This window comes from Apodemus sylvaticus, chromosome 10 (assembly GCF_947179515.1).
Source record: "Apodemus sylvaticus chromosome 10, mApoSyl1.1, whole genome shotgun sequence".
NCBI lineage: Eukaryota > Metazoa > Chordata > Mammalia > Rodentia > Muridae > Apodemus > Apodemus sylvaticus.
This window is the reverse complement of record NC_067481.1, coordinates 6089318-6102157: the sequence shown is the minus strand read 5'-3', so window position 1 is coordinate 6102157 and position 12840 is coordinate 6089318. Positions and strand designations below refer to the sequence as shown.

At 51.2% G+C, this 12840-nt stretch overlaps 1 protein-coding gene across 2 annotated transcripts in view; it reads right to left on the bottom strand.

Moving 5' to 3' along the window:
* The window catches only part of Rnf157 (ring finger protein 157), a 60308-nt gene extending 59342 nt beyond the window's left edge, over positions 1-966 (bottom strand). Inside the window, exon 1 of one of the 2 annotated variants that reach the window (XM_052193931.1) lies at positions 610-966. In XM_052193931.1, the coding sequence (XP_052049891.1) occupies positions 610-697 (88 nt within the window). In that variant the 5' untranslated portion in view covers positions 698-966. The remainder of the gene's footprint in view (positions 1-609) is intronic. The other variant, XM_052193930.1, reaches the window with a different exon arrangement.
* Between the last annotated feature and the right edge of the window lie 11874 nt (positions 967-12840).

Below are 12840 nucleotides of genomic sequence, written 5' to 3'. Positions count from 1 at the left end.
TGGAGGCATTGACTGTTTCAAGTGACAGTGTGCGACAGAAAACACTTTTGCCCTGTCTCCAGCCATCATCCCCTTCTCAGAAACTAGGAAAGGGACAATCCACGTGACCCTTGTCAGACTCCCTACACATCTCTGTTAACTTAGTTTGCCCCCCTCCCCCGACAGCCTCCGGAAAAACTAAGACTCGCTTAAGCAAGTTCGTCCTCCCCTACTCCTCACGCCCACAGGAACGCACTTCTAGCCGTCCCGGGGGCACGGACAGATGCGACAGCCCGGGGACGACACCTGGCACAGGTGCCGCAGGTCAGGGATGCCTCTCCAACCCGCAGCCGCTGCAGCGCCGCATCCCAGGCGGCGCGCGTCCCTGTCGCAGAGCAGATTACCACCGGGGACGCGAGCGGTGACCTCGGTGACCCTGCAGGCACCTGCAGTCCTCCGCGTGGCGTCGCCGGGGCCCGGGATGGGGGGCGCCCCCCGCCCTGCATCCCGAGGACCTCCCCAAGCTCCTAGGCCGACTCCGGGGCCGCCCGGGCCACCGCGATGCCCGCCCGCTGCATCCGACGCGCGGCCTCCCCTCCGCCCGGCCCGCGGCGCGCGCCCGGCCCTCACCGGACTTGGGCGGGTAGCGGTACACGGAATTGGACGGGATGTCCACCTCCTCCACGCCCGCGTGCTGCCGGCTCGTCAGGGCCCCCATGGCCGCTGCAATCGCGGCGGCGTCGCCCGGGCTCCGGCGTCCGAGCCTCAGCGCGCCGGCCGGCCGCACGCCCGGTGCGGGGGTCGGCTACCCGCCGCGGCCAGCTCGGCTGAGGCGCTGCTGCGGCTGAGGCTGCGGGGAGCGGCCCGCACGGCGCGCACCATCCTCTGCAGGGCACCGCGGCGGCGCCTCTGCCTGAGGGGGCTGCGGGGCTGAGCCCGGGGGCGCCTCCGTCTCAGACCGCGTGATGTCAGCCGCGGCTGGCAAGCGGAGGGGGCGGGGAACCGCGGAGGCCTCAGCCAATAGGGGGGCGGGGCGGGAGCGCCCGCGGACCGGCCAGCCAATGGGAAGCAAGCTGCGGTGGGAGCCGGCGGCGCGTGCTTCGCGCGGAGGCTGCGGCGCGGATGCGGCCCGGAGCTTGGAGGCAGCGACGGGCCCGGGTGTGGGTCTCCCCGATCTGCTCGGCCACGGCCGCGGTAGGCGGAAGAAGCGTGGTCCCCGCCACGCCGGAGCAGTGTCCCGATGGGATTATAGCTCCGGGTGCGTCTCCCCCGCGGCTCCGGGGAGGCCTGCCTCGAGCTCGCGCGCGCCTTTGTCCCTGCATCCCACAGCGAGCTGCCCCGCCCCGCCCTGGCAGCCAAAGCCCCACCTCCTCCGCATCTGTCGAGGTCAGAGCCCAGGGGCGAGTATCCACATCTCTCGTGACCCTACCGCCTGAACCCCAAGTGCTCTGCCAACCTCACGTCCCAAATGTAAGCAGGACTGCATAGGGGATGCTGGGATGATCCGCTAAGGTGTAGCCATCCCTCCGCAAACGCTGTTTGTACGCTCCTTCCCTGGACAGCTTCGGGGAGCCTGTAGGGTCTGGATCGGTAGGCATCAACTCAAGATAGTCACTTTGAGCCTGTCCCTTTTGAACTGTTCTCTGGAGACACTGAAAAGAACCTTCTGTGGCCTATCAGTGGAAAATCCTCGAATCAAAAAGGGGATTGGGAAGAGCAGATCTAGGCTTTCCCAACAGACACACACACATACACACACACACAGTGGGCAGGCAGAAGACGTCATTGCTCAGTTAATTACAGACATTTATGTATTTGTGGGTATATTTGAGGTTTTGGAGGTTTTTTTGTTTTTGTTTCTCTGGAAGGGAGACTAATCAGCAAGATTGTGGACTGTTTCAACACGACGTCAACTTTCAACAACATACAGAGTAGTTTGGGGTGACAATCCCTTGTTTAGTTTTATAAAACTATTATGTAGCTGTCTCCTGACCTCTCTCCCTCTCCTTCTCCCTCACCCTCTTTCTCTCCTTCTCCCTCTGTGTGTGTGTGTGTGTGTGTGTGTGTGTGTGTGTGTGTGTGGTTTGCAGGGGGTGTAGTTTTAGTTTTGTCCTTAACATTTTATTTTGGGGGGGGGGGTGTCTCCTGTGTCACCAAGTGATTTCAGAAGTCAAAGGACAACTTTCAGAAGTCTCTTTTCTCCTTCAACTGTGTGGATTCCAGGGCTATAACTCCGCTCCTCCGGCTTGGCTGGCACCTTTACCCTGCCCCTCCCCTTCCTGTCTTGAGACCAGATCTCATATAGCTCCTGCTGACCCAGAACTTCTTGTAACCAACGTGGCCTTGAATTTCTGATTCTCCTGCCCCTGCCTCCCAAGTGTATTTTGCATTTTCATTCACCTGAATTTAACTGACTCTGTGTTAAAGTTACTTATGAAAAATTAACTTGGTTTTCTCCAGGGTGCCCCCCCCCGCCCCCCACCCCCCACCCCTGCCCCGGACGACAGATACCCATTCCTATCCTTCACATTGGGTGATAATGAGGGAGGCCAAGTCCCTGCTCCAGACACCCTCACCCAGGCCCCAGGGCTTCCTGACTGAGTTTGGAGCTCTCCCTGTAGCGCGCTCCCAGCCCTAACCACTAGGCTCTTCCAGAGGTACCTTAGGGAGAAAGCTAGATCTTCCCTCTATATTCCTTTCTCTACACACAGCTCCTTCCTCACAAGTGCCAGGTGTGTGGTTCCAGCCTTTGGGAAGTGGAGAAAGCAGGATCAGGAACTCCAGACTGCATAATTAGCTAGCTTGGGCTACAACGAAACCTTGGAGCTTATAAAACAACAAAAACCACAGACTTACAGACAAAAGTGACACACCCATTTTTATTTTTGAGATGGGGGTCTCACTGTGCTGCCCACCTGAGTACTGTTGATTACAGATCCTGTCTGCGGCTGTGGGCAGAAGGTTCAGCACTTAAGAGCTCTTGTTCTTGCAAAGGACCTGGGATTGAGTCCCAGCACCCACATGGTGGCTCAGAACCAACTGGAACTCTAGCTCAGGGAATCTGAAACCCTCTTTAGACCTCAGGGACCTGACACTGCACATTGTGCACAGGCATGCATTCAGGCAAGCAAAATACCTACAGCCAAGGTCTGTAATGAATACCTTTAATCTCAGCACTTGGGAGGCAGAGGCAGAGGCAGGTAGATCTCTGTGAGTTCAAGGCCAGCCTGGTCTACTGAGTTAGTGCTCCAGGACAGCTAGGGCTGCATAGTAAGATCCTGTCTTTAAAACAAACAAACAAACAAATAAATAAATAGGGCTGAAGAGATGGCTCAGTGGTTAAGAGCACAGACTGCTCTTCCAAAGGTCCTGAGTTCAAATCCCAGCAACTACATGGTGGCTCACAACCATCTGTAATGAGATCTGATGCCCTCTTCTGGGGTGTCTGAAGACAGTTACAGTGTAATTATGTATAATAAATAAATCTTTGGGCCAGAGCAAGTGGGGCCAGTACAAGATTAATTAGTTAGTTAATTCAACAAATAAAAAGTAACAGCACTCATATGACCTCAGCCTGCTTGGACCCTGATATAGATCCATTCCTTTCTTCTATAACGCTTCCCATCCTAGAAGGTGACCCCTCCTCTCATGAAGAGATCATGCCCACAGCCTGGGAAGTGTGAAGAGACTTACCACAGAGTGAGTATAGCAGGGAGGCAGGTGCCAGGCTTGGTTTGTTTGCTTGCTTGCTTATTTAAAAAGAAAAAAAAAACTACTTTATTTAGATTGCAGCCCAGGACCCTAGCAGCTCGCATAGAATTCTGTAGGCTCTTTTGAGGTCCTAGACCATATTACCACGGGGACAAGCAGGTACCCTCTCCACACCCTATTTTAACCTCTCACACATCTGGAAAGCCAATGGGTCAAGTAAATGTTACCAATCCCTTAGAATCTTCATCTCAGTTTCTTTGCCTAAAAATACCCCCAGCCTATGGTGCCTGTAATCCCAGCACTTGGCAGGCAGAGGCAGGAGATCCTGTTTGAAGGTCAAGGTCTCATGTAGCCTCAGCTGGTCTCAGCCTCCTCTGCAGCTCTGGATGACTCTGAAGTTCTGATCCTCCTGCCTCACCTCCCCAGGGGTAGGTTTATAGGCATGGCAGCTGTGTCCGATTTATTCGGAGCTGCAAAGCACATGCTAGGTCTGCGCCCGACCACCTCATCTACAGCCCCACCCCAAAAGACTCATCTTTAAAAAGTGATGATGAGAGACAGAAAGGGATAGCGCCACTTCAAAGAGAGTTCTGGACCAACGAGGCTGGTTGAATTCTGACTTTGAATTCTAGTCTACTGTGCAGTCACACTGATACAGTTCTGTAAGGAGCATCAGTCACTAGGACAAAGGACAAATCAGCTAATCTCTGCAAGCAGCCTGGGCTGGAGCTGCCGAGGCCTGTGTTCCTCTCCCCGGCCTTCCTTAGCTCTGTTCTGCTCCCTCATTGGAGATCTGGGCCAGGGACAATGCCTGAGGGAGAAAATGACTCAGAGAAGAGGAAGAGCCCAGAAGTGGCTGCTATCAAGAGAGCTATAAAAATGCTTTTAACTTGAAAACCTGGTCCAGGAAGGGTCGCACACTGGGTGGGAAGTTATGTGTGAATGCCAAGTATCTCGCCTCCTTGGTGTAAATACCTGCTCTGCACCATCCCTGAAAGAGTGTCCTCAGACAACCCCACCTTCCAGGGTCTTGAGGTTCCTTGAAACATCCAGCGGAAGACAGAAGTAAAAGCTTACAATTCGGCTCCAAGCCCTTCCCGGGAAGCCATGGTCTAGGAGAGAAGAAAAGATGGGACCCACAGGCCAAGTATCGTCTGGGACAGCTAGTTCCTCTGAGCTTTTGTTCCTTTGGCTGCTTTTGTTTGCACAGATGTGCACTTCCCATTTTATAACCCATATGCTTACTTCAACAGGAAGGGCTGGGAGCCTGCAGGCGAGAACTGACAGACAGTTACCGACTGCCCTGGAGCAGCAGGGTTGGAGAGGCAACTGATGCCTCTGGTGACCAGTAAGAGCTCACACAGCCCCCTGCCCCTGGGCCAGGAGATTAGAAGTCTGGTCTGCATAAACACAGACGGGTCTGTTCTAACGCACATGCTCCAGTCCATTTCTTGGTAATTAGCTTCAGTGGGTTAAAGCCAACGTCAGGCTGGGAAGATGAAGTCCTTAGTAGAATGCTTGCCTCCAAAGCAGGCATGAGACCAAGAAGTGGCTGCTACACAAGCAAGCCAAGCAAGCTCTCCTCACTGTCTGTGGAGTCCTTTTTTATTCTCCCTCCAAACATCACGTGTCCCCCACGGGTCTTGTCTCACAATGTGAGTCTGTGTCAGCTGACATCACTCTGTCCTCATCTGAGGAAACAGAAACTGCTGCACACCATCAGAAGTCTTTTGGTGCATGAAGTCCTGACAAAAGGAGCTCAATGTAAGACAGACCAATACATACATGTCTTTATAGAAGAATCCTTCATCACTTGTCCTTTCGAGTGCTTGTTTTAGCAGAACATCCACTCTCCTGTATCTGCTTCAGTGAAACATTCCTTCACGTACCTACTTTTGCAAAAATAGCCTTTCACTTGTGTTCCCTTCAGGAAAACACTCTTTCATGTGTCTGTCCCAGCAAAACACCATCGGATGCAATTGTCTCTCCAAAGAACCCTCAGTTGGATCTGCTGGGTCTTTAACTTAACTCACTTCTCCAGTCAGGAGCAAAATGAACAATGGTGTTTATGTGGCCCTGAAGAGCAGGGGCTGGTGAGAGCTTAGTGAGCTGCCCTGGGTGGACAGCTAGGGTAGATTTCTCTCTGAGCATCATGGATCCCACGAAGAAGCCCTTTCCTTGACACGGTTCTGACCTGCTGCCCAGACATTTGGCATGTGAAAAGTGAGGTCTGGTTTCTGCTCAGTGATGACTGCAGAAATTAGGGGCGAATGTAATCACGACGCAGCCAGACATGGTAGTTTGGGTCTGTAATCCAATAATTTCTGTGGAATTCAAGGAAAGCCTGAGCTACAGAGTGAGTTACAGGCCAACCTGGTATACTAAGTGAACCCCTGTCTCAACCAAAAAGCGTGTGTATGTGTGTGGAGGGGGCTGTGGACACAGAGATGGCTCAGCTGGTAAAGCTGACCCCCTAAGTTTGAGCACTAGAACCTACAAGCTGGAGGGAGATCATCAACTCTTGGAAATAGTTCTCTGACCTCCACTTGTAGGCCCAGGATGGACAGACACACACACACACACCACACACATACACACTGTTGGGGTTCTGTCTAAGCTCCACCCCACATCCCAGGTATGCCCCGCCCCAGAGATCTGGCCCACTATAAGAGGGGCTACTTGCTCCTCCTCTCTCTCTTTGCTCTCTGCTCTCCCACATTCTCACCTCTCTGCCCCTAGGGCTCTTCCCCCCTCCACGTGGTCATGGCCGGCCTCCACTCCACTCTCTCTATTCTCTCTCTCTCTCTCTCTTCCACTAACTCCCATCCCCTACTCTGAATAAACTCTATTCTATACTATGCCTGTGTGTGTGTGGTCCCTCAGGGGCAGAGGTGCCCAGGCAAGGGCCCGCCTGGACACCTTCCCCCACGCTGCCTAGCCACACTCACCTAACCCCCTATACTCTCCCCTTTTAAGCCCTTTCACACACACACACACACACACACACACACACACACACGAAAATATAAAACAGAAGAGAAGCAAAAAGAAGTTAGGAGGTTGGTTTTGTTTTGCTACACTGGTGTGACAGATGGTTTCAATCAAATCCCAGCCTTGGTTTCCGTACTCCATGTCTGCTTCTGCTTCTGCTTCTGCTGTCTTCCTCTGGTCTGGGTTTTACCCCACCTGGGGCTGCATGTCCTTCACTATGAAGTCAATGAGCAAAGACAGTGCAGCTAAGGTCTCAACTCAACAGCCACTCAGCTGCCTCCACACTCTGGGTGGTGGTGGGGAGGGGGTTGGGAGGGAGGAGACCAGGCAGGCATGGAGCCCAGCATCTGTCTCTCTTTACCCAGAGAAGCCAGAATCTGGGGGGAGGCAGTGTGGTCACAGCCCAGACCTCTAACAAAATAAATACTCTGCTGTGGTTGCTTCGAAGATCAAAGGGGGAAGTGAGAACAAATTCTCCTCTTTCTCCCAGAGTGTTTCTGTGTTTCTATCCCCGGCCCCACTGTTCCCTCCCTCTCCTTCTCCCATCCCCAGGGCTACATAGGCTCCAGTCTCTCCTACAATTTCTTCAAAATGTCTGTCCTGGCTGGATCCTGTAACTTGGAAGGAGCCTTAGAGAGTCCTTCCTTCCTCCCTTCCTTCCTTTCTCTTTGTTCGTCACGCTGAGCTATGAGGACGAGGGAGCTCAAGGGAGGAGCTCAGAAATCCGACCCGAGTGTGTGTCTGTGCCCAGCTGTCCATCGCATGCCAGCAAGCAGTATATTCCACTCCCACGAACTTCTCCATGCCTGGGCTCAAATGGAAATAAGCGAGATGGCTTAGCAGTCACTTGCACTTGGAGCTCTAGCAGAGAGCTGGTTCGGTCCCCAGCACCCACATAAGGCAACTCACGACCACCCGTAACTCCCACTCCAGATCTAACATAGTTGGGCCTCCATGGGCACATGCATTTGTGTGGTTCACATAAACTTATGCAGGCACACACACACATAAATAAAAATAAATATATATATATATATTTTAAAGTCATGTTACTTTGAGGTGTGATTGACACCTGTATAATCCCAGCTTCATCAGGAGGATTGTGAGTTCAGGGCCAACCTGGGCTAGATCCTGTCTCAAAAAAAAAAACAAAAAAAAAAAAAAAACAAAAGGAGGAAAGAGGAGAAAAAGTTGATTTAGAGACAGAAACAGAAGGATCGAAGGATCAGGAATTCGAGGTTGTCCTTGGTTATATAGTTTCAGACTAGCCTAGATGATATGAAACTCGGTCTTTTTTTTTAAAAAAAAAAAAAGGGTATAGTATAGCTCAGTTAGCAAAGGGCTTCTCTGGTAGCATGAGGTCCTGACTTTGATCCCCAGAACCCACATTTAAAAGGCAGGCCAGACGTGGTAGTACAGGATTGCAATCCCAGTGAATCCTGGGGCTGGCTGAGTAGCCAGCCAGCATGGCCTAAGGAGCAAACAGCTGGTCCCAGTGAGAGACTGCCTCAAAAGACAGGGTGGCTAGCACCCAAGAAGTGACAATTAACTTACAGGCTCACCTGCATGCTCACACACGTGCAAGCATGCACTCCTCACACATGAGCTCAGGAGAGTGGAGGCAGAGAGAGAGAGAGAGAGAGAGAGAGCTCACAACTTTCCTCGAACACTGGAGTGGAGACCAGGACTGCAACATGTAAACTCATTAATCCATCAGCCCAACCCCCATGGTCTTCTAACCCCTCGCAGGCATAAAGACCAGGACAGTGCGCATCAGGTGAATGGCAGTCTGTCCCAGCAGCGTCCACTGCTGACTGACCAACAGTTCAGTACAAGGACACACTTACTCCTGAGCTAATAGCTTGTTTATATAAGTGATAGACCGTGCAGAGCCGGATGACACAATGGACTGGACGGAGCCCATGTTTACCACCTAGGTGCTGTTGGAAGCCTTGGGCCCCTCCTACACACGCACCATGAGGTGTATATTTATTATTTGCTTAGTCATCTGCGGTTATCTTTTATAGTCAAGATGAAGTCTGTGTATGAACAAAGAGGTCTGAGCAAGACATAGCCCACACCTGTTATGTGTGGGAGGCTGAGCCTTTCTGGGGGAGAATTCGAGGTCACCCTCGGCTACGTGGAGAGCCCCAATCCTGCGTGAGCTGTGTGCGACCCTTTCTCAAGAAAGGATGCCCCCAAAGTCAGGCATATGACACATGCTTCAATCCCAGGGTGCACCCTCATACAGAGTAGATTAAAACATAATTTAAAAATGTTTTAAAATGGTCTTCTTAGGGGCTGGAGAGACGCTCAGAGGTTAAGAGCACTGACTGCTCTTCCAAAGGTCCTGAGTTCAAATCCCAGCAACCACATGGTGGCTCACAACCATCTGTAATGAGATCGGATGCCCTCTTCTGGGGTGTCTGAAGACAGCTACAGTGTACTTACATATAATAAATAAATCTTTAAAAAATGGTCTTCATTGGTTTTACCATACAACCCGCATCTTTACCCTAGCATAGGGATTCTGGTCTGTATAACTCACGCGATACTTACACGTAGGCGCTCCCAAGTCTCCAAAAACAAAAGGGACAGATAATGTGCACCTGCTGTTCCCAGTTCCCATAGGAGGACACAGTAGCTCGCCCGGGTACAGGAAGCAGGAACCCGCTGAGGTTCATGGGAGCCCACAGCCAGGCCCTCTCACTCATGGCCAGTCAGACCGTGCTCAGAGGGAAAGCCCGTTGTAGCATATGGCATGCTGGCTGCTGAGCGCCTCTCTCTGGTGGCCCACCAGTGACTCAGGCCACCTCACTGCTGCCTCGCTGACCTTGTAACCGTTTCCTTGCCCTCTCCACTGTTCTTCCTCCTTCCTGAGACAGGACCAGAAGGGATTCTGGCCAGCTCTAGCAGGGCAGGCCTGGCTCAGGCAAGCCTTGTCCTTCTCCCCGCATTTCCTCTACCTTGCTAAAAGCCCTTAGATTACATTCCTAAAGCTAGTCCCCAAGGTCTATTCCCTTATTTGGTCAATGTCTCCTCCTGAGGCTGACTATTAAGGTCCGCTTATATTGGGGCTGGAGAGATGGCTCAGTGGATAAAAGCACCAACTGCTCTTCCAAGGTAATGAGTTCAGGTCCCAGCACCCACATGGTGGCTCACAACCATCCTTAATGAGATCTGACGCCCTCTTCTGGAGTATCTGAAAACAGCAACAGTGTACTTACATATAACGATAAATAAATCTTTTTTTTTTAAAGATGTCTTTTCTTTTCTTTCTTTTCTTTTCTTTTCTTTTCTTTTCTTTTCTTTTAATGCATGAGTATGTGTCCATGAATACAGGGCCTACAGAGGATCCCCTGGAACTGAAGTTACGCGTGGTTGTGCGCTGTCCAACACAGGGCCTTGGAACTGAAATTTGGCTCTTCTGGAAGAGTAGCAAGCTCTCTCTTTCTCTTTCTCTCTCTCTCTCTCTCTCTCTCTCTCAAGATTTTTTTTTCATTTATTTTATGTGAGTACACTGTAGCTGTCTTCAGACACACCAGAAGAGGTGATCAGATCCCATTACAGATGGTTGTGAGCCACCATGTGGTTGCTGGAAATTGAACTCAGGACCTCTGGAAGAGCAGCCAGTGCTCTTAACCGCTTAGCAGTCTCTCCAGCTCCTGAGATTGGCTCTTTCTAGATAGCTTAGGCAGGCTTCAAGCTTCTGGCTCAAGTGATCCTTCCTTCTCAGTTTCCTCAGTAGGTAGACGTGCATCAGTAGGTAGGCTACACCAGGCTAGTCCCTGGGGAATTTGCTGATTGTTTTATTTTCTTTGTTTGGCTTTCAGAGTCTCATGCTGTAGCTCAGGCTGACCCAGAACTCACAATGCTCTGGCATCAGCCTCCCAAGTGCTGGGATCATAAGCTGTACACACCCTGCTCTTTGCTTTCCTCTCGCCCCGCCCCTCAATAGCCCCGCCCCTCAATAGCCCCGCCCCTTCGCGTGTGGCTATCTTGTTTCTGTATTTGAATTTAGATACCTGCCGCGCCCCACCCCCCCCCACACTTAACAGACCCTGGATCAAGCATATTGTGTCACACCTGAAATCCTAGATGGCAGAAGCTGAGTTAGGATAAAGAGTGTGGGTTTGAGACCAATGGAGATACATGGTGAGTTTCAGTCTGACCCAGGGCACAAAAATAACAGTCACAACACCACACAGACACAAACCAGGAGACAATGACAGAAACAAGCTCTGGAAACTTAGTCCTGGTTTCTGTTATCGTTTTTTTTGTTTAAAGAGTTATTTATTTGCTTGTTTTATGTGAGTACACTGTCACTTTCTTCAAATACCCAGAAGAGGGCATCAGAGCCCATTTCAGATGGTTGTGAGCCACCATGTGGTTGCTGGGATTTGAATTCAGGACCTCTGGAAGAACAGTCAGTGCTCTTAACCTCTGAGCCATCTCTCCAGCTCCATTGTTGTTGTTGTTTTAAGAGAGGGCTTTCATGTAGACCAGGCTAGCCTCCAACTCACAGAGCTCTGCCTCTGCCTTCTGAGTGCTGAGAATCAAGGGGGCACACACCACCCCACTTGGGTTTCCTTTCTGGTTTTGTTTTGAGGCAAGGCCTCATGCAGCCCAGTGTCCGTGTTTGGTTTCTGTTGCTGACTAAAAGCAGCTTGAAGAGGAAGAGATCTGTTTCTGTTTGGCTTACAGTCTGTCATTAAGGGAAGCCAGGGCAGGAGCTGGAGGCAGGAACTGAAGAAACTGAAGCTGGAGGCAGGAACCGTGAAAAACCACGAAGGAACGCTGCTTACTGGCTTGCTCAAGCTGGCTTACACGGTCTGGTCTGCTTTCTTATACAACCCATGGGTGACGTCACTCAGTGGTCTGGACACTCTCACATAAACCATCAATCAAGCCGGGCAGTGGTGGCACACACTTTTAATCCCAGCACTTGGGAGGCAGAAGCAGGCCGAGGCCAGCCTGATCTACAGAGTGAGTTCCAGGATAGCCAGGGCTACACAAAGAAACCCTGTCTCAAAAAGCAAACAAATAAAACAAAACAAATCAATCAAGAAAGGGCCCACAGGCTTCCTACCAGGTGATCTGATAGGAACATTTTCTCAGTCGGGTCCTCTTTCAGATGATTCTATTCTAGCTTGTGTCAAGTCTACAGAAAAACTAACCAACACACCAAGGCTAGCCTCTACTTGGCTATTTGGTAGAGTTGGCCTTGAACCTGTGGCCTTTCTGCCTCTACCTCCCAGGTTCATGGCTTCATGGAAGGTCCCAGGTGCTGGGATCTCGGTAAAGCATCACCTGGCCTGGCTTAATGGAAGGCTTTGGTGGTTGTTTTTTGTTTTTTGTTTTTGTCTTTGTTTTGTTTTGGTTTTGGTTTTGGTTTTTTTTTTTAGACACAAGGTTTCTCTGTGTAGCCCTGGCTGTCCTGGAACTCACTTTGTAGACCATGCTGGCCTCGAACTCAGAAATCTGCCTGCCTCTGCCTCCCAAGTGCTGGGATTAAAGGCTTGTGCCACAACTGTTGGTTGTTTTGTTTGTGACAGAGTGTCATTTTGCCTGGAACTCAAAATCCTCTTGTCTCAGTCCAACCAAGTGGTAGGATTACAGGTCTACAGCACCACAGACTCCTCTGGTAGGATTACAGGTCTACAGCACCATAGACTCCTCTAGTCTACATCTTTCTTCAAGAGCTCTGGCAGAGACACAGTGGAAACACCGAGAAATGCTATTTTGAACCCAGTGCTTTTTGAAACCACTTGTGTGCCAGGCCTAGCAGGCATCCTATTGAATTGTTCATTCTTCCCATTTCGGTTTTGTTTGGGGTTTGGGGTTGGTTTTGCTCTGGTCCTTCTGACAGCTCCAAACAGCACTATCGGTGGCTCTGTTCGGAACTAGAAGCGACCGGAAGGCAGGACACAGGATTTTCTCTAGCTGCATGCAGGCTTCAGAGTGTGGCAGACCTGGCCTGGCACACAAGTAGACAAGGCACATCCGGGGCTTTCCCAGTTCTGATGTGCACACCCAGTGTGCTTGTGCACAGTAAGTACTTCCTTCCTCTTTCACTCAAACTCTGGCCCTGTGTTCATTACCAACCCCACTGTGGCTGGGTCCAGAGAAGGATCAGCGTGGCCTGCACTCTTGGAATCA